This window comes from Cornus florida, unplaced genomic scaffold (genome assembly GCF_030987335.1).
Source record: "Cornus florida cultivar Cherokee Brave unplaced genomic scaffold, ASM3098733v1 CherokeeBrave_3.0.0_Hap2_Chr09, whole genome shotgun sequence".
Taxonomy (NCBI): domain Eukaryota; kingdom Viridiplantae; phylum Streptophyta; class Magnoliopsida; order Cornales; family Cornaceae; genus Cornus; species Cornus florida.
Genome location: NW_026775579.1, coordinates 53,649,839 through 53,673,212, shown reverse-complemented (window position 1 = coordinate 53,673,212; position 23,374 = coordinate 53,649,839). Strand labels below are relative to the sequence as shown.

Here is a 23,374-nt window from a genome sequence, read left to right as displayed (position 1 = left end):
TCGGGCTTCCCGGGTTGGGCTTCGCTCATCAGGCCGATTTGGGACTTGAAGCTTCCCTTCGGGCGCTTCAGCTGTTTATTGGGATTGGGCTTATTTCTTCTGCCCAATTTGTTGGGTTTACATTCTTACTTGATTTGAGTACACATGAATTTTTGTGATTGGTGGAGAAATATCCTTCACATTTTGAAGAAAAATAGGAAATCAACAAATTTTCTGCTTCCTGTTTTTAACTTTTTATCCAAACTTCAAAAAAAATAATTTTTTCCTTCTGTTTTTTTAACCTAAGAATATATCATCCATCAATTATTCTCTCTTCATTAAATTAAATTTATTATTATTATTTTTTGTTTCCCCCTACTAAAGAGCATTAGGGTTTTAGTGTTACTGATCCTTTCTTGTCTTGCTCAATTCCGGCTTTGTTTCGGCCGACACAGAGAAAAATAGGTGATGTGCGAGTTGCTGAAGCAAGTGCACGCGCATCCACTGGCCACTGCAGCGTGCGTTAGCAAGTGGCAGTGGCATTGGACTTACATCGGCTGCGGCAACCAACAGCTAGCCTTCAGTGGTCGTTCGCCTCCGTTTGGCCTCTGCTGCCGCAAGGCCTTTTCCTCCGCAACCGCCATTTGGTGATTCCACGAAATCCACCACCACCAAAACTCGTTGGGGGAAGGATAAGGTTCATTTCTCGCCCTCTCTATTCGTTGCAATTAAGTAAATCAACTTCAATATTGAACGCAATTGACCTTAATCTACCTCTTGATTTATCTTCGAGTTCAGATTGTTTGCGTTCATCACTTCTTCTTTTTCTGGGTATCAAGTGTTCTATTAACTCCAAACACAAAACCTCATAACAAGTAATTGAACTTATAGATCTGTTGGTACTTTTTTAGATCCATGTCAGCCTAATGGTGTTGGCTGATTGACCTTGGCTAGACATGCCACTGGGTTTCCAATTGAATCATTTTTGGATGGATGATGAACGCCACAAACATATTAATCAGCCTACTGGCCGAGATATGTAGTTAAATCTCTTTTTTACTTCTTGTTTTTGTACATGTGGTGGGGTCCTTGTATATATGTGTGTATTTGAGTCTTCATGTGCACATATATTTGATTTGTGTGTGTAGGAAATAAGACCAATATGCTCTCATTTTTTCAGAGGCTAATCACACATACATGTTGTATAACCCATGTAGACCCTTCTTAAAGAATGTGTCATTGGCCTTTATAGCCTTGTCTTATACGTATATTATATATATAAATTATACTTATGTATGCATGTATGTTAGCTTAAAACGGAGAACTTTGAATCACAAAATAGTGTTAGGTCTGCTCGGAGGCCAAATGCCATGTTTGGAGATTAGAGAAAAGTGACAATGACATGTCACCATCAATTTTTTTGAAGATTGGAATGAGAAAGACAATTGGCTTGCACAACTTAAAGCTATATATATTTATATATTTTAAAGCCTCATTTAAAAATTTAGACTTGTTCGCACCAATAATTGGCCCTCCTTGAAAAACCAGTTCTTATTCTCTCTCTCTACAACTCCTTAGTTGTACTTTAGTTTTAATTAGTTGCACCTTATCTTTCTTGTATCTCTCTTAAATATAGCCTAGATTAGTCTTTCTCTATGTGCAACTCCATGGTTTTAGCCTTAGGAAAGACTTAAAAATAGTATGTAGTTGGTTGGTTGTAATGTGACGGTGATGGTGGCGATGATATATGGAGTGTATTTTGAAAAATATGATGAAAATAATAATGAATATGGAAACAAAGATGTATTGTAATTTTGGTTCCATTGTTACATAAGGCTATTAAAAATGTACGTTAAACACTAATATAGTAATGTAAAATGGCGAGGGAAAGCTTGCATTACAGTAAATTTAATGGAAAGCTAAGTAAATCTATAATAAAACCTAGAGTACAATAAGGTAAAGCTACAACATTAGAGTTGTAGAGCGAGAAATTTAAGGTGAGGTGATGGAGATCGTGAGGGGTTTCACAAATAACTTATGAATAGGAGAAGAGATCTTCATCATCTTCTTATGCTAGCTTTCTTTTTTGACTTTTGTACCAACTATTTTTTATATCCATTAGGGTTTCCTCAAGAATTTGACTACATATATAGCCTTGTTAAGAGGGTTGATCAACTTGGAATAAAAAATTGTAATTTAAAATCTCTATTTTACTTTTCCAATTACTCTTCTCTACCCTCAATACGTCTAGCCTATCTATACACTCTTATCTTTTCATCCTCTTATTCTTTCCCTTTTTCTAGTCTCTTCTAATTTTATCATTCTCATTCCCTTCTTTCATTACTTATTCTACATAAATTTGGTATTAAAGCATACTCATCCTACATCAACTTGGTAGTAGAGCGTACTGCTCCTCCATCGGTCCAGTACACTCTGATACCAAAACTTATGCAAGATCAAAATGCTCTTATGCCAAGTTGATGCAGGGTGTGAATGAAAGAAGTGGATGACAATGAGAAGAGGACATGAGGCCAAAAGAAAAGGGCAGTGAAATAGACTAAGGGGGTGAGTGAGAACTGAGAAGATAAAGTGAATAGTCAAAAAGAGGGTAGAGAAGAGCAAGAATTCGGGAAAAAGTAGAATTAAGGGGGGAAGTCTATATTTCGGTCAATCAAAAGCTGCCCAATACAATAATACGGCCATATATATAGGCAATCCAAGAACTCTAATGTTCATAATAGCTGCTAAAAATATATAAAGAGGTCAAAGCTTCTAAAATACAATGCATATGCCCTATATATAGGCGAAATCTCAAGGAACACTAATGAATAAAAATAAAAGTCGCTACACAAGTTAAATTAGTTGCAGGAGCATCATGATTTGCATCAATTTTTTTTGGCTGAAAAGAACTCTCCTCTGTTGAATAAAGCTAGTAGTACTGCTCAGCATATTCTTGATAAGCATGCCAATATTCGGTGAAGAATTGCTATAAGTAATGAATATCATAAACTTGTTGCAAATACTCATCATAGAATTAGGAGTTCAATGAAGGAGATGTTGTTTTAGTTTGTGTTTGCTCAAAGCATTACCCTAAAAACTACTTCAAGAATTTGAATGTCCAATCTATTTGACCTTAATTGTAAGTTGGTACTCGATGTATATTTAATTGACGTACCATCAAATATGGATATTAGTCCAATTTTTAATGTGAAAGATTTGTCACCTTTAAGCCTCTTCTTTTTCATCCATCGTCTCCTCTTCCAATCATATTCTGCTCATGCCACAGGGTGATTCACAATGATTCCTTGTTTGATAGAAAGGTCGTCTGAACTCAAATTCAACATGGTTTAAAGTGGATAATTTTTGCCATATTAACCTTGAACTTCTATAGTAGTATTTTCTCCGCTATTTTTCGGAATCAAGTTCTTCGTATCCAGGGAGATTAGATGGAGATCGTGAAGGGTTTTGGACCTACGTTAGGTGTAGGGGAAGAAATCTTCTCATGCCAGCTATTGTTTTTAATCTTTCATAGCAGTTATTTTTTATTCTCTTTAGAGTTTCCTTAAGATTTTGCCTGTATATATGGCCTTGTGGAAGAGGAATTATTAGCTTAGAAAAATTCAATAATATTGTGGTTTGAGATCTCTTAATATTATTCTTTCCCATTTTGAATTTTTTTTTTGTATATTATATAAAATTGGCTTTAGTGGATATCTTGAGGCTATAGGTTTTTGTGCAGCTTGTTCTATGCCTCGACCCCCTTTTGGGCGCTCTTGAATGAACACTTATCAAAATATATGTGTGTGTGTGTATAAATATAATTTGTTCAGTAGATGAGAAAATGTCATGCGAACCTCTGACAAATTCTTTAAGAATGGTTAAATGGCTTACACACGACATATATATGTGATCAGCTTTTAGAAATGGGAGGACGTTGTCTCATCTCATATATATATATATATATATGAACACGCATACACACACACACACACACACACACACATGTATATGTTATCTTATTTCACATGGATCATACCATATGCACCAAATTGGAAAGGAAAAGAGATCGAAAGACATGTCTCAGCCTGTAGGGCAATTGGCATTTTCAGAGTGTTAACCATTTGTGTAAAACACTTCGAAAATTGTCTATCATTGCCACGTGTTGTTCACTTCTTTCATCACGTGGCTCAATTAGGGCCTTTCAATTTGGGACCAAAGTGGATGCAATGTGTTTGAAGGCATCTGACAGTTCCCCATCCAGCCATAAGACACTATATTGAAACAATTCCACCCACTAGTTCTTTTCTCTTCTCATATTGGCTTTGCAGTTTATCATCTCTGGCTAAAGCACAAATGAGTATCTTCTGTGAGGTTTCATTAAAATGGACCTTAGCAAACAAGTAACTATCATCTAATCTATTATGAAACATCTTATGCAAATGACAGTGAGACCATCTACTCGCACGCAATGCCCCAACTTGAATGGGACTTCATGGTACGGGAGAGGGCACCTTGAATTTGTCACTCAGCGTCGCCTTTAAAATGCCATTAGTTACAAACTGTTGCTACTACATGAAAGTCTTCCCTATTTATTTTTATGTTGGTACCTCAGCATTGAATGCTCTTTGCCCACCCTTAGAAGTATATCCTCTTTCACACAAGTATTTTTGTATATGAATAAGCACACCTAACATCAACCGTTATTCATTATCCTTTGCAACTCTAAGCAGCTAAAAACATTATGGTTGCTCCATTTGTACTCATTGTCCTTTATGTGGTCCTATCTTCACCATTTTCATCTTCTGAAGAAAAGCAAAGGCTCATCTCTCTCCGTGGAGAAACCAGACAACATTTTGATTTCAACAAATGGCATGTTCTCCGAAGGCTTTTACCCTGTAGATGATAATGCATATTGTTTGGCAATATGGTTCAGTCGAGCATTGTTCTGTGGGAGTCATATTGTGGTTTGGACAGCCAATCGAGATTTAACCAGTTAATTGGAGACTTTCAAATCTCTCCCTACTAATCTTATCTTAACATATGCTTACCGTTTCACTCTTTGGGCCATGAAAACTGTTTCAGTCTATTTGGTGCAATTGCAACTTTGTGACACTGGTAATCTTGTTCTTCATACCTTGGAGGTTAAAATTCTTTCGAGAATGCTTTGATTCACAAATAGATACTCTTCTTCCTCAATAACTGCTCATCAAAAATACAATACTTGTTTCAGCAAGAAGCCAAACAAGTTATTGTTATTCTTCTGGTTTTCACGAGTTATTCGTCAATGAGGATAATGTTCTCCAACTACTTGTCTTTGATGGCGTTGAAACATCCGGAGGTTATTGGCATGTCCCAGGACTGCAACCATATGAAGGTGGAAGGTCCACCTACAGACTACAGTTACAATAGAACTTCAGTAGATTCCTTCAGCAATTTCAAGTCGTCCTATGATTTTGGTGTTCTCTTCTGCTGATGGGCAAAGGGCCTAAGAGAATTGATTGTTGATGCTGACGAAACATTACGGAGTGGTCTGCACTTATGCTGTTGATAGCGGTAGGAGATGCAATTGCATAGTGAGGTAGAATATGGAGAAATCACGGATTGGTCTTATGATTGTACACAATGATGAGGTTGTTTCCATCCAACTCTCTCATGTTGAGTTCCATGTCTATGGTATTCGGTACTCCTCAAATCCCAAATCACACCTTTGAAATTGTTTTTGGTACTACAAATTGGCTATTTTATTCACATGAAGAGTGCTGGGAATGGGTTTTTACACTTCATGTGAAGCCTCAGAACATACTCTTGTACTACAATTACCACCCAATAGTGGAAGATTCTTGTGTGTCTGAATAGAGGTTACACTGGTACTGTCCGCGACTCCACACCACGGTCACTTTGGTGGGGGAGAAATGCATTGGAACTTGAGGAAATGCATCATGGATCAAAGAAACCATACTATACCATGGATGGTGAATATGGCAAGATGGAGCTTCTTGAAATGTGCAGAGGAAAACAGAAATGCAAGACCCACCGTGAGTAAGTCGTGGATGTACTTCTGCGTCATATATGTAAGCGATGACTTCTAAAAAGAGTCATTGTACGTTAATCCTTGGATCATGTTTGGCATTTTGTAAATTTTTGTTTGTTGATCATTTTTAATATTGTTATTTTATTATCTTCTCTGTAATTCGGTCTGCTAGGCCTTTTGCTGCATTTGTAGTTTTTTGGCCGAGTTTATCATATCTATTTAAGTATTTATGGTGTATAAATGCCACTTAGCTGCTATTATGAAACTTGCAATAAAGGCACATATGACAAAACCCATCTTGACACTGTCATCATGTGAAATTGTAATAATTTTGTTTTATTTTATTTTGTAATAAATTGACAAATTTAACCGTTGTTTGGGCTTGGGTCATGACACGCACTTTGATCTACTATTTTGGGCTGAGATTTAATCCTTGTAATGGTTGTGGTGGGCATCCCTTTCGGTCCAAAAACAAAACTAATGTTTTGAAAGCGAGGAGTGCTACAGTAGCGCTCTGGTTGGCTACAAAGCCAAGTAGAGGTCCCACTTTTATTATTATTATTTTAGTTTCTATTATTATTATTATATATCCTATATTTTTAAAAAAATTACAGTCAATCTCATTATCAAGGTGAAGGTTTATAGCCCAATTTTACAATTATATAATACAAGAACATTATTACCCTATGTTTAATATATAACCGTCTCTTTTGTATAAAATTATAGTAAATGGTATTACGAGGCCTTCAAAGTAGAAGGTGGTGGGTATAGCTTCACTTTGGCTGTTTAAATCTTTGTAGATATAAAGTGGGTGTGCGAACCATTTAACATTTGGTTAATCAGTTCAATTCTTATATTTGGTGAATCAATTTGAATAAATTATTATTCACTTTAATTAGAATAAATAAATAAAAAGTTGGGTGAACTACATTAAACCTCTTTTTTCTATCTATGTTTTTCACTAAACTCTCATTTTCTATTTTTTTTTATCACTAAACCCCCCTCAACTATTGCGGGGGGTGATTTAACTAATAGAAGTTAGCGGGAGCTGTTTGGACATTTAGTTTCTCATATATTTTTTAGACAAAAATGTCCCTAATATACCCTCACATATATATATCTATTCCATTATCACTCTTAGCCGCATATCTTCCACCGTTGTAACAACACGTACTCTTTCATCATTATAATATTATATATAATTTGTATCATAATATAATGTTTTATATAATATATACTATTTAATATTATTTATACTATATTTTCATTTCCATCTAGCCTTCAGACCAATATAAATCTAGATTTTTTTCTTGAAATTTATCTGCTATATATATATATATATATATATATATATATATATATATATATATATATATATATTTGAGAATTATATTGTGCATTCATTTATTTGGTTTTTATTGATTTTCATTTTATATAGATTTATTAAAGGGACACTACGAGAAATAATGCCTAATTTTTTTTATTTTTTATATTAATATTTATGCCTACATGTTTTCTTCTTCTTCTTCTTCTTCTTTTTTTGAATATTTCAATATCATTTTTTCTATAAAAAAATAAAAAATTCTTTCCATGTGACTAATGTGAACTTGTCAGTCTAGTAAAATGTTAAAACAAAAAAATAATAGAAGTGTTAATTTCTGTGAATGATGTCGTTTAGATTATTTAATAAATAAAAAAACAAGAGGCAAAGTAGATTTTTAAATAGGCTTTAATAGGTATTTAAGTCAATTTATATTTCAGTTCTCTTTTAACTAACTACCTTAGTTAAATCACCCTCCTTGAATAGTTGAGGGGGGTTTTTTGGCAAAAAAAATAAAAAAAGAGAATTCAATGAAAAACACATATAGAAAATAAGAGTTTAATGTAGTTCACCTAAAAAATTTATAAAATTGTCGAAAGTTGTCTCTTCCCTAAATTGAAATGCTGAGTATCAACTCTATTCACATGAATATGTTTATTAGATTTTTTAATTTTATTTTGACAAATAATAAATGCATTCACGTACCTTATTGAGATTTGAACGTTCACACTTTCTATAGTTTTTGTTTGCTTAGAAGACAAATCAGTAGAAGGTTCAGTGTATGCGTCCCATTAAAAAATTTTATTATCATATTTTATATCTTTAAATTTATATTTTTTTATATTTGTATTCAAAAAATTTTAAAATTATCCTCACTAAAATTATAAAAAAACTATTCTATATAAATTTTTCTCCGATATGAATTCCTAAATCTATACCGGCGGCTTAGTCCACCAAGTAAGTAATCAAAACTCTAATGATAACGATTAGTGGGAACTACAAGCCGTAGTGAGGAACTTAGGATTCAAAAATTTCCTCTAGAATGAGACTTCTAGAATGGCACGAGACCTCTAGAATGTCCTGGCACTCTCTTGTAATTTTATCTCTTCCACGTACACCAAGATTTAACCAGAACGTTCTCTCTCTCTCTCTAAAATAATAAATCACTGTGACAGATCTTTAAAGACTCCCACCCTTTCCCTGCCACGTGCGTCTCCTCCTATAAATTCAACACCCTACTCCCAATGAGAAAATAAAAAAACACACATACTGCACAAAACACACACTCAAAACTCTCACATTGCTTCTATATTTTTCTAAAGATGAGGGGTTCAAAATTTGCTGTGGTACTTTTGATCTGCTTGTTGCAGCTCTTCTTGTTACTCGAACCATCTGATGGGTCATCAGTGCTTCCCTTCGCGGAACGCTCTCCGTTTGGTGGTCTGTGGTCGGATCCTTTCCCGGATCCGTTCCGGATGCTCGAACAGATACCACTTGGGTTGGAGCGGGACGAAAGTGTGGCCGTTGCTCCGGCGAGGGTCGACTGGAAGGAGACTCCGGAGGCTCACCTCATCATGCAGGACGTGCCGGGCCTTAAGAAGGAGGAGCTGAAGATCGAGGTGGACGAGAACCGCGTGCTGCGTATCAGCGGAGAGAAGAAGAGGGAAGAGGAGGTGAAAGGGGATAAGTGGCACCGTGTAGAGAGATTATATGGTAAGTTCTTGAGGCAGTTCCGGTTGCCGGAAAATGTGGACTTGGACTCCGTCCAGGCCAAGCTTGAGAATGGCGTGTTAACTATCTCAATTGCCAAGTTGTCTCCGGATAGGATCAAGGGTCCCAAGGTTGTTAACATTGCCGTCAGAGAAGAACAATCACATGACAAGCTGGATGCCAAAGCTAACAAGGAGACCAAGCAAGAGCTATAAGTTTTTTGTTTTTGTTTTTTTGTTTTTTGTTTTTTTGTTTTTTTTGTTGGGTATGGTGTGTCTGTGTGTCCCTGTGAGACTCCCAAGCTTGCTTCTAGAAGCAAAATGTAGAGACATGTTATGTATTGGGTGAAAATTGAATAAGATTTGCATCTTTCTTCACCAATTAACGGGAAGCAAACGTTTATATAATTAAGGTATAAACAAAATGGTAAACAATTTTTCCACCATTCATTTTGATTATTATGAAAAAAATAAGTCACATTTTAGTGAAGAGAATTAATTTCGATGATTATTTAAAAAATAATAATAATTTATTAGATTTTATATGGAATATTTGAAATCGGGGCTTTCGAGGAACTTGCTACGAAATAAATTGTACGGGGAACTTTTGAAATAAGGACTTCCAAAATGGGTCTGCTGGTTAACTCTTATCATCCATCTTTTTTTTTTTTTTTTTTTTTTTTTTTTTTTTTTTTTTTTGGGTTAAGTGCTCTATCATTAATCATTCTATAAGCAATTAATTTTTGTTACATGCAAGTATTACCTAAAATTACTATTGAAAAAATATATACAAAAGAATAGAAATATTATTGGCAGTACCCCCCATCTCTTTAGTCAATTTAGTTTTTAATACAAGCTCATTTAGTTTTCTTTGTTTTTTTTTTAAATTATTGAGATAGGTGTGAATTTTATATATTCGTTTCTGGATCCATTCTGCTCGAGCAAGAATCAAAATATCAAAATTTGGTTCAATTAGAAATATTTTAATCGGTGCGAATTTGCAGGAGGCCTAGAAACCTCAATATAGTAGGCCCAGTTAATTTTTAATGAATATCAACAAAATAGGCCCAATAAATCGAATTTAGGAACTCGTGCAAAAAAAATCCTCAATTAATTTACTCCCTTATTGTTCAAAAATTTTCTTACTTTTTTCAATTTATACAAATAAGAATGAATCATGATTAATCATACTTTATCATTAACAAAAAGGAAAAAAATGTTATATAAACATATGATTTTGTGGGGTCCACTTCTATTTGACTAAAGAAGTTGGCAGTGCAGCTTATTGAAGAAGCTGCTTGCTGCCCTAAGTAATCCTTGATATCACCACGCCCTAAGTAATCCATGATATGACCTTTTGTGTGGAGAACAAGGTCACGTTTGTGTGGCTTATAAGAGAAGTTAAAATCTGAGCCTATATAAAGCCACGAGTATGTACCACTTTGGATATACTTAATGAAAATTTTTCATTCTCTCTCTTTTCGTTTCTCTCTCTCTTTCTCTCTTTAAAGCTTTGTTCTCATTTATCTTATAATATTATTCTTTCTATATATATATATATATATATATATACATACACATATATTTATTATACCTTATCAGCACAAATTCTATTCATCTGAGATTTGAAAAAGAAGAATCTTTCTCTCTTTCTATCTCAACTATATATCTATTTTGTGATATTAGTTTTGATAGATTGTTGGATTGGTTTGCTTTATCGAAGAAAATAGTATTTCTAACTTCAAAGAGTAAGAAAATTTTAATTATTGATTATTGTTCATAAAATAAATTTGTTCACTTAAATGATATATGTGCTCGCACTATAGTCGATTCTACCACCTTTATTATTTAATGATCTACTAATTATGGTCGATCTTACCACCTTTATTATTTAACAATTTATGGCAAATTTTACCGCCTTTATTGTTTAATAATTTATTCGCTATGGCTGGTTTTACCACCTTTGTTATTTAAATAATTCATATTATGTTATTATTTCATTTAATGTCATTTTATTTATTTATATACTATTCTAAATTATATTTTTATATTGTTACATCTAGTTATTCTGAAAATGTCAAACTTAACAAAGTTGGAATTCGTGGCCTTAGACATATCTGGCAAGTATTATTTATCTTGGATTTTGGTGAGAAGGGAATGAATTTTGATATCAACTAGCATCTAAATGGAAACAAAAGGGGAAGCAAAAGGAAATGAATTTTCTTGATTATGACGAGCCAGTTGATATCACAAATCTGGAAATGAATTTCATTAATCATGATGAGCCAGTTGACATCACAAATCTGGATGTATCATATTTTTTTAAGAACCGTGATGGAAAGATAGACTTCCTGATTGGTGATGGAAATGTCCGCACCAATTAATCCTATTTTCTTTTAATATTTTGTTTTCCTTGTATTAAAGTTTTTATCTTCTAGTTTGTATTAAGGTTTCTTTTGTTATAAATGTTTCTTTTCTGATAAAGAAATTTGCATGAATATGAATGGATCTGACTAGTTCCAAATTAAATGGAGAAGATATATGTTTTGCAGATAGTAGAACGACACACACAATCATTCGAGATCAAAAATATTTTTCTCACTTAACTTTGACAGACGCTAGTGTTAGTATAATATCAGGTCCCATCGACTTGATTGAAGGTTCCGGACGAGCCAATGTCATTTTACCATATGGAACAAGATTACAAATCAATAATACCTTATATTCTACAAGATCTCGGAGAAATCTATTGAATTTTACAGACTTGCGTCGTAATGGGTATCATATTAAGACTGTAAATGAAAGAAATGTGGAATATCTCTGCATTACTTCCATTACCTCATGCAAGAAGCGGATATTAGAAAAACTCCATGTTTTCTCCTCTAGGTTATATTATACAACCATTAGGACAATTGAGTCAAATGCTGTTATACATAAAAAATCGTGTAACCTAAAACTTTTTATGCTTTGGCATGATCAATTTGGTCATCCGGGGAGTACAATGATGCGTCGAATTATTGAAAATTCATATGGACACCTACTAAAGGATCAAAAAATCATCTTACCAAATAATCATCTATGCACCGCCTGCTCACAAGGTAAATTGATTATCAGACCATCCCCTTCAAAAGTCATTATTGAATCTCCCCCATTTTTACAACGAATTCACGGGGATATATGTGGGCCAATTCATCCACTTTGTCGACCATTTCACTATTTTATGGTTTTAATTGATGCCTCAACACGATGGTCACATGTTTGTTTGCTTTCTACTCGTAATGTTGCATTTGCTAGACTTCTTACTCAAATCATCAAATTAAGGGCATATTTTCCTGATCACCTAATTAAGACAATCCGTCTTGATAATGCCGCTGAATTTTCTTCTCAAGCTTTTGATGATTATTGCATGTCAGTTAGAATTAATGTTAAACATCCTGTTGCACACACTCATACTCAAAATGGTATGACTGAATCTTTTATTAAAAGACTTCAGTTAATTGGTCGTCCTTTACTTATGCAAACAAAATTACCTGTTTCTGCCTAAGGTCATGCCATATTACATGCTGCATTATTAGTTCGTATACGACTAACTGTTTATCATAAGTACTCACCATTGCAACTTGTTTTTGGTCAACAACCAAATATTTCTTACATACGAGTTTTTGGTTGTGCTGTATATGTTCCAATTGCACCACCCCAACGCACTAAAATGGGTCCTCAACGTAGACTTATAATTTATGTTGATTTTGATTCTCCATCTATTATTAGATATCTTGAACCTCTGACAGGTGATGTCTTTAAAGCACGATTTGCTGACTGTTATTTTGATGAGATTGTTTTCCCACCATTAGGGGGAGAAAAGGTACAGCAGCAATGTGATCTTACTTGGAATGCCCTGGAATTGTCTCATTTTGATCCTCGTACAAATCAATGTGAACGAGAAGTTCAAAGGATCATTCGCTTGCAAAATGTTGCAAATCAATTACCTGATGCATTTACTGATACAAAGAAAGTGATAAAATCACATATACCAGCTACAAATGTTCCTGCACAAATTGTTGTCCCTGAGGGACCTTCTGTCAATAATGCAGTAAATGCGCTTAAAACATACCTAAAGCGTGGTAGATCAGTCGGTGCAAAAGATATTGTTCCTCGTAAGAGGAAATCACAAAGAAAAGCTGGCACTCCTGAAGAGGCCACAAAAGGAGCAACAAATATTATTGATCAATCTGAGATAATAACATTTGATAAGGTAAAGGCTCTTGATGAGTCTCAGGTACCTAAAAATGATGAAATAATAAATATTGATGAGGCAAAGCAACAGATGATGATATGACCCTTGATGAGGCACATGCTCTTAATGAGACAAATATACCTAAAAATGATGAGATCTCACTAAATTATGAAACGAGATGGAATAGAAATACAATTGTTGTCAACAACATATTCTTATATGTCGTTACTCTTGATATTGATAATGAGGATCCGGAACCTCAAAACGTCGAAGAATGTCGACGACGAAATGATTGGCCAAAATGGAAAGAAGCAATACAAATTAAGCTAAATTCATTAGCTAAATGTAAAGTATTTGGACTAGTAGTCCAGACACCTGAAGGTGTTAATCCTGTCGGGTACAAATGGGTGTTTGTACAAAAACGTAATAAGAAAAATGAAATCGTTAGATACAAAGCCCGACTAGTAGCTCAAGGTTTCTTACAGAGACCTGGTATTGATTATGAGGAAACATACTCCCCTGTGATTAATGCACCCACATTTAGATTCATAATATATTTGGCCGTCACTGAAAGATTGCATATGCATCTCATGGACGTGGTTATAACATATTTATATGGATCACTAGATAGTGATATTTATATGAAAATCCCAAAAGGATTTAAAATGTCTGAAACAAAACCACGTAGTATATACTCAATAAAATTACAACGTTCTTTATATGGATTGAAGTAATCTGGACAAATGTGGTACAATCGCCTTAGCGATTACTTACTCAAAGAATGGTATGTAAACAATCATATTTGTCCATGCATTTTTATTAACAAATCAGAATTTGGTTTTGTTATTGTTGCAGTATATGTTGATGATTTGAATCTTGTGGGAACATTGGACGAGATTGAAAAGACGGCCACTTATTTAAAGAAAGAATTCGAAATGAAGGATCTTGGAAAGACAAAATTCAGTCTTGGGCTGCAGGTTGAACATTTTCCGAGCGGTATTCTCATCCATCAATCAACATATGCAGAAAAGATTCTGAAACGTTTTCATATAGATAAAGCCTATCCATTGAGCTCTCCAATGGTTGTTCGATCACTTGACATCAAGAAAGATCCTTTTCGTCCTCGAGAGGATGATGAAAAACTCCTTGGTCCTGAAGTGCCATATCTCAGTGCGATTGGTGTTATTTTATATCTTGCAAATTGCATAAGACCTGACATAATTTTTCCAGTCAATTTATTAGCAAGGTACAGTTCTGCACCAACCCGCAGACATTTGAATGGAATCAAACTCATATTACAATATCTTCGTGGCACAACTGATATGGGATTGTTTTATTCAAAAGCATCAAGTTCTCAATTAGTTTGATATGCAGATGCCGGCTATGTCTCTGACTCACATAAAGCTTATTCACAAACATGATATGTGTTTACCTGTGGCAGCATTGCTATATCATGGCGATCTATGAAACAAATAATGATTGCAACTTCTTCAAATCATTCTGAGATACTCGTAATTTATGAGGCAATCAGGGAATGCTTTTGGTTAAGATCAATGATCCAACATATTCGAACAACATGTGGTCTCTCATCAATAAAAGAAAGCCCAACAGTATTATATGAAGATAATGCGGCATGCATTGCACAGATGAAAGAAGGGCATATTAAAAGTGACAGGACCAAACACATCTCACCAAAATTCTTTTATGCACATGAACTCCAGAAAAAGGGTGATATCGATATTCAGAAGATACGTTCATGTGAAAATTTAGCAGATATATTCACTAAAACGCTTCCAACTACAACATTAAAGAAGCTGGTGCACAACACTGGAATGCGTCAACAAAGGATCTTCAGAGTTAAACTAATGAGGGGGAGCAATTGATCGAAAAAGTATTGGCATACTGTACTCTTTTTCCTTTGTCCAAGTTTTGTCTCACTGGGTTTTCCTGGCAAGGTTTTAATGAGACAGTTGTAATCTATCCAATACCATTTTCAGATACACAAGGATACTGTACTCTTTTTCCTTCACTAGGGTTTTATCCCATTGGTTTTCCTTAGTAAGGTTTTAACGAGATATATTCTTAGTATAGTACAGTGGACCCCAAGGGGGAGTGTTATATAAACATATGATTTTGTGGGGTCCACTTCTATTTGACTAAAGGGATTGAGTGGCAGTGCAACTTATTGTAGAAGCAGCTTGCTGCCCTAAGTAATCCATGATATCACCTTTTGCGTGGAGAACAAGGTCACGTTTTTGGCTTATAAGAGAAGCTAAAATCTGAGCCTATATAAAGCCATGAGTATGTACCACTTTGGATATACTTGAATGAAACTTTTCATTCTCTCTTTTTTCGTTCTCTCTTTATCTCTCTAAAGCTTTGTTCTCATTTCTCTTATAATATTACTCTCTCTATATATATACACACACACACACATATATTTATTACAAAAAAAAGAAAAAAGAAAAAAAAAAGGTAAACTGTAAAAGGTAAAATGTCAAAATAATCCTTAAATTCATTTATGATTTAATGATTTTCTTTCTAACATAACAATACTCTGCATAATATTATATACATACATACATATTGTCTCTCTTCGATATATCTCTCTCAATTTTATTCAAGCACCTACCAGCCTTATCTTTTATTTCATAGCCATAAATAAATCTAATTATTTACAACATATATTGCTTAACTAGAAACGAATCACATGTTGTATTTGTGCACAAAGTTAATATTTGAAGAAGGAATATGCAAGTGTAAAAATTTGTAATAAAAAATAAACAAGTCCACACAAATGAAAATACTCATAGAATTGATCTAAACTTCCTAATATTGCTTTGAAGTGGCCTCCTCTAAATACAAGAAGTAATTTTTTTTTTAAATCTAATTTTCTCTCTATTTTTCATATACCCCTTTTAATGATTTCTATCTATTTATACTAAAAATTTATAACTCGTTCTTAATTTTTTTCTTGATCTTTTTGGAGAGATTGGAATTGGATTGTTGATTTTTTGGAGTGAGAATACTATGCAATTTCTTGGGGCTTGATGATTTCAGGTGCTCTATTTTAGAGAGATGTACTATCAACGGCACAGAGAAATTTTAGAGAGAAAAAATATTAGAAAGAGATATTATATTTTCCTATAGAAAAAATATTAGAAAGAGATATTATATTTTCTTATAGAATGAGAGTTCTATGAATGGAAGGAAAATATATACTTCTTATAATACTTTTATCTCTATTTGAAAAAGTGTACAAAAAACACCCCTATTCTTTTCACATTATGCGAAAAACAACTCTCAATCAGAAATATGACATAAATTGGTACTATAATACCTATTTTACCTTTTTACTCTTCTAAAAATGTCCATACCAAACCTTGAACTGGTTCAATCTAAAACTGATTTGGGATAAGGAAAGATCGGTAACCAAACGCCCCTTTTCTCCTCCACCTTTCTTCATAGAATGAACTTATGTGATGGCGACTGTAGTTGGATTGAGGGTGATGAGTTGACGTGGCTAGAACCTACCAAGCTTTCTCCATCAACAACCCTTGTGATCGGCGACAATGACAACACCGATCTTCAACCACGCCTAAGAAAGGATGGGGCAAGGCAGCATTACAAGGTCCTCTACCGGTGACGAGGCCACTGTAATGGTTGTTGTAGAACACCAAAAAAAATAATAACAACAAAGGTTTCCGGCCAACACAAACCAACGGAAAAGCCTCTGCACACAGACGAAACCGGCCAGCACGAATAAACGAGGAAATCGACTGTTATAAGCACCGATAGCGATTGCGATGACTATCTCCAACCAATCATATATTAGGAACATTTTCTCAATGGGTTCACTAACAATTTTCGACGGGCGACGACAGCGGCAACGATCAGGATTCTTTGCTCTGAGTTGTCGCCGGAACAGAAGCTCCGGCAAAACCATTATTTTGGTTTCATTGGAAATGTTGGGTCTCTTCACCTTCGGCGACAGCGACCTCTGCAACTATCACGGTGACGGTGAAATAATAGAGCTCTAAGACTTGCACAGTTTTACATTGACCAAAGTTGTGTTCATGAGATTGAAGCCTTCTTCATGGCCATGGAGTGCCACACCACCGTCCCGACCGTATCTTAGCAGTGGAGTATCACACTATCGTCACCGTTACGCGTGCTCACCGATGAGCTTCTTACTCGACGTTCGTTCCATCAAGTAGTGTAGTTTGATTGTTGTTCGTCGCCGCCAATATCTTCAATCTGTGCTTACCCTTGAATCCTTGCTCATTGATCTCTCACAGCCAATCTGTGCTCACCAATCCTCTCACAACTAATTCGGGCTCATTCCAACGACGATAGTGAGTTCAACGGGGACCAAAGATGAATTCAAACCGAAAGTGCTTTGTATGTGGATGATCGTGAAGCTTCTCCAGTGGGTCTTGATACGCCTGTGGGTATTCATTCCGTGGGATTTCTTTTTCTCCTCACTGTATTAGAGTCGAAGATGGGTTTTGGGTACTCGTTTTAGTCATTTCAAATTATATTATTATTTTTTTTATTTATATTTTTTATAAAATGTGTCACTAAGAGCGTTTTAGTCCAATTTTATCATAAATGTGAAGGAGGACCTATTTGCACAACTGTCATAGTTTAGGGGTGTTTTTTGTACGCGAAGGGTGCAATATACACTATAAGCATACTTTAGGGCTATTTTTTGTACTTTACCCAATTAGAAAAAAATGTTTGCAAGAAAGATTATGTTTATATATATATATATATATATATTGAAATAAATAATATTCTAAAAATGATGTACAGATGCCAGAATCTCACTTGACAAACCAAATAAAATATAGTATTATAAAAAAATAAGAGTAAATTGCATTGACATCCTTGAGATTTCGGTCAATGTCACTAAGATGCGGGTCAACATTTTTTTTTAACAATCACACCCCTGTGGTTTTAAATGTCATATTTGCCTTTATATATTTAATTCAATTTATTTACAAAATATTAGCTGTGATAACTCATAATTTCGAAAAACGGGTTGATTAAATCCGCGCACAAAATTAGGAGATATCAGAACAATTAAAGTATTACAAACAAGTATAGATTACAAAAAGAAATAAATAAATAACTCGCTAAAGGAAAACCTATTAAATAATAATTCCATTAATATTTTTTCAAAATTACAACTCGGGAATCTCGTAATTCAAGGACCCCTAAAAACATAATCCAATAATTCAGTCAACTATAAATAAAATAAGTTTATTATTGTACTTGGAAATAAACTGAAAGAATAGATAAGTCCTCCAACTGCGGATCCTCAACTTTGAGACTCAGACCTCTAGTAACCTGAAAGATAAAAATAAAGTGGGTCAAACCCACGAGCAAACTCTCTCTACCAAGTCTCTAAAAACCAATAAATAGATCATCTTTGACCAAAACCAAACGTAATAAAGTTTTTATCGTTAATATACAATGATACACACATATATAAATAATTATATATACTACACTAATTACATCCATTAATAGGTTCATTAAATATCCAAACCCATTAAACAATGATTAAATAATAATCATACCTTAACTAATCCATCATTTCTTTTAAAAAGAAACTCTTTTAACCTTAATCTCATCCTAGTAAGTTATTTAATTATTTAAACAATAAAATATAATTAAAAGAGTATTATATTTAATCCAAAATCTGATAATGATTTTTAATTATTTAAATCACACGACCAATATCTAGGCTTTGACAAATCATTCATATTTTCACCAATTTTGTTTTATTAATAATATAAAATAAATAACTAACATGTAAGTACTAGATTATTCTAATATAAGAATATCTAATCCTAATTCAACTTATACATACAATAACCATAGATGAATTTTAATCATCTAATACACATAGCAATTTAATTATACTTTGGCAAATCAACCATGCCATTATAAATATATTTATTTCTATATTGACAATTCAACCATGTTTCCTTAAGTATAGATATTTATGTTTATTTATGCTATAGCAACTTAATCATGCCTATACAAGTAATTTATTTATACTTTGACAAATCAATCATGCTTATTTAATTTATCTATACTTTGGTAACTCAACCATGCCTATTAAATGACAATTTTGGCAACTCATCCATGCCTCTAAAAGTATATTTTTGTCCATACTATTAATTAGCAATTCATCCATGCTTTTTGTGTATGTATTTTATTCATACAATTAATAAGACAATTTATTTATGCATTTGGCAAATCATTCATGCCTCCGATTTAACTATGTATCAAACTTTAAACGTAACAACAAGTTAAATCACACATAGACAGCTCATGCATATTATACACATATCAAGATATACCAAATAAGAAATAATATTATTAATCATCTTAAATAATACACACACACACACACACACACATATATATATTCATAAATTAATTAAACTATATATATACATATATAAATAATTATATATATATATATATATATATATATATACACTTCATTCCATAATAAATTATTAATTAATTAAATTAAATTATGCTAACAAATACAACTAAATAACGTAGTAGCATCCTACAACACTCAAACACCCAAACCAAACGTGGACTGCGTATTGCTCCTATTTGTCACAACTGTTTGGCCAACATCGACACCAATGATCATTTATTTTGTGAATGTAAATATGCTGTTGCAATTCGGCAAGAAATTGCTAGTATTGTTCAAATGGACCTGCCCAGTTTTACCTTATTTTCACAAATGACAGAGTGGTTTCTGTAACAATCAGCTTTCAAATCTATAATATCAACAGTGATAAGTGCCTTGTTTGCGGCCACTATTTGGAAGATTTGGTTTAATCGAAATTCAAATCTCCATCATAGAATGCAGGATACTTCTTCTTCTGTTGTTAGTGCTATTGTTTAGGGTGTGCTTGCATACCTCAAACTTAGACTTAAGGATTTGTTAATCATTTTTTAATTCTTGATGTTGTGGTTTTCTTTTTTATTATTGTCTAGCATTTATTAGAAATGGGCTTATTCTAGTCCTGTGATGTAAAAAGGGGGAATGCCTCCTTAAGACCTTGTAATGCTCTTTTTTGTTTTTTTTTTTTTTTTTATATATCATCCCATTTAGGAAAAAAAAAAAATTACAACACTCAAACACTTAAAATACCTCATATACTAATTGATTTCAACATTAACAAGCTTGAAATCAATTATAAGACATCACTGAACTCCACAGCAACTTCCCAGGACCACAAACAGTGCCTTACGCACCGCCACACTCTCCTACATACACTGTACGCGCTTCCACGTGTTGGCAGGCGCGTCTACACGCCTACACGCACGTATTTATTAGCCACACCCAAGCACTACTATGAGCGCGACCACACTTGACCACTGGCTGTTCCATGCGCCCCTACCCTGTGCATGCCTGCACTAGATCCGCACCCTTATCATCAAGCCGCATCTGCGGTCATGATCTTCATACACCCAAGCTCCTGTACAACGCGCCACACCTGATCAATCCACTTACTTCATTAATATTCCAATGGCCCATATCAGCGGTGTATCATCACCTCATGCGCCGCACCACACCAAATTATCTGTCCATCCATCAGGCCATCAAATGGTCCCAATTTGAGTGCACCTAGGCGCTGTGTATCGCACCATATACAATCTAACCCCTTTTTATACACGTTGATGCACATAGCTTCAATATATATGTGATGACCGTGTCATCTTCTTTTTCTTCTTCTTTTTTTTTTTTTTTTTTCCGGATATTCATTATTATTATTATTATTATTATTATTATTATTATTTATTTATTTATTTATTTTCATGTTACCTTAGGGTTTTGTAGGACCCGAGGTAGAGTTTTGTGTCCGGAATCGGTTTTCGGCATCTCATGCATTTACATTATCTTATTTTATTGTCAATGCATTATTTAATTATGTAAAGAAGCATGCTAGTTTAATTTTATTTTCTGGGGGGATTGCATAGTTTCTTCGGAAACATTTTCATTTTCAGAATTATTTGTATAATTAACTTTTTGAGATATTTTGGCTTAGAGACCTTTTTGTAATTATTTTTGTAATATACTTAGAAGAGGAACCTTTTTCAATTTTTGAAAAGTATGACAAGTGTCATGTCACGCCCCTAGACCATAGTCCGGATTGTGAACACAACATACAAACAATCACAGTCTCAAAATTAATAAATATCCCTGTAACATGTCTCAACCACACATCCACATATCTATTTCCCTTTACAAAAACAAGACTGAAAATAAATAGATAAGATGCAAATATTACAACTTTAAAGTTTTAAAGTCTGAAATAACATTTATTACATGCCTGGGATATTTTAAGAAATATAATACAAAACATAGTCTGTTATGTGGAATGAAAACACGACAACATCAACCCCGACTCTGTCTACAGTTGAAGAGGAACACCTTCCACACCATCCATGTTATGACCTAAAAAGATGTGAATAAAATAGGAATGAACAACCACAGCTCAGCAGGAATTGTCTAAACTGCATTTCTTAATACCTCCGTGAATCCAAACAAAGAACAGATAAAAGATAAAGGGATCATACAAGCTTGGGAAAGTAAAATATCATATGAGATAATAAAATGAAGTGTCATGCAATGCCAATGCCAATGCTAATGTCACTGACACTTCTCACTTCCCAAAATCCCATTTCCATCACAAAAAGTTAGTATAATCCGCCCAGGGCTGCTTCCCAGTACCATGAGAAGAGAATTGGTCATCTATCCCTGATACAAGGCCACTCCTTGTGATCATTTGGGGGGTCTAGTGACACAATTACGCGTAAGCAACTCCTATGTCTTCTCTAGATTCCCATTAACTGCGCAGACATAAGGCAACTCCTTTATCCGGTTTCTAAAATCATTGATTCAATCCCACTTTCTAAACTCACGGATACAAGGCACCTCCCTATTATCCGGTTTTCAAATCTTTTAATGAGATGTTTACACTTCCTTTTCCATTCTAACTTTAACCCTATGACCATGCAAGATAAATGCACAATTGTGTCATGTCCTAAAGTTTCTATACAACAAAACAGTTCATACGCAGCTTATTACCTCCATCTTTAAAAATTCATAACAATTTCAATTCTATACCAAATTGAGTGATTCCAAAGCCTAATGAAAGCTTAAACATTGTAATTTGAATGTATCAATTTAGTTTAACAAGATTCCTTCCCAATTGGAACAGTTTTGATCCATAATTTTGAAACAAATTCTGTCCAGAAAACTGATTTCCAACCCGTAGCTTCCAACTTTGAAAAATCATAAAAAATTAAATTCTCATCCAAATTGAATGAATCCAAAGGCCATTGAAATTTGAAAGACTATGTTTTCAAAATAAAATTTTACTTCACCAAAATACCTTACCATTTAAAGCAGGTTTGATGAGAAAACTCGGACAAAATCTGCCCCCAACCCAGAATTTCCAATAAGAACACTAACTTCAAAAATTCATAGTAAATTCATTTCTTAACCAATTTGTGTGAAACCAATTCTCAATGAAAGATAATTAACTATATTATCATAATATCAGATCATCTCTAAATGATAAATTACGAATTTATATGATTTTGAGCAAAATAGTAGCATGTAATTTTAGCCAAACAGTTTCAGCATTTTGCACAAAATTTTAGTTTAGTTTTTTAGACACTTTGCAACTTAAATTGAAAGAAATTAACTCATAAAAGGCAAAGGAATTGAGGGTTAGACAATCCTACCTCACTTGAAACTCAGCTACCAACAATTTGAAAAAAAAAAAAAAATGAAGAACACTTCCCCTTACAAAATACAGCCGCACCTCTTTTTTTAACATTAACGAGCCCCTTTCTAAGTGTTTAGAAAATGAACTTTGTAATGCGAGAGGTCGCTTCGCAAGGTCAAAATATGAATATGGTTTTGGAAGCCTTTCTAGTCAAATTTACATTTATAAAAACCACTACTACAACTAATGAAACATAGCGAGTAGGGATCGTTCGCAGGGATTATACGTGTTAGAATTTAATTTCGACTCTAATGTACCAATTGA

General features: G+C 33.9%; 1 protein-coding gene and 1 long non-coding RNA gene across 2 annotated transcripts; both read left to right on the top strand.

Annotated features, from left to right (window-relative positions):
* The first annotated feature begins 330 nt into the window (after positions 1-330).
* On the top strand, positions 331-6,391 carry LOC132273962 (uncharacterized). The gene is made up of 2 exons (XR_009470307.1): positions 331-676; positions 4,788-6,391. It is a non-coding gene; the product is annotated as an uncharacterized LOC132273962 (long non-coding RNA).
* Positions 6,392-8,425: 2,034 nt separating this feature from the next.
* On the top strand, positions 8,426-9,422 carry LOC132273960 (22.0 kDa heat shock protein). The gene has a single exon (XM_059775090.1). The coding sequence runs from the start codon at positions 8,654-8,656 to the stop codon at positions 9,254-9,256; it is 603 nt and encodes a 200-aa protein (XP_059631073.1). The 5' UTR covers positions 8,426-8,653; the 3' UTR covers positions 9,257-9,422.
* The last annotated feature ends 13,952 nt before the right edge of the window (positions 9,423-23,374 follow it).

Coding starts and splice junctions, on each gene's coding strand:
- LOC132273960 (XM_059775090.1), top strand. CDS start 8,654: ATGAGGGGTTCAAAATTTGCTGTGGTACTTTTGATCTGCTTGTTGCAG.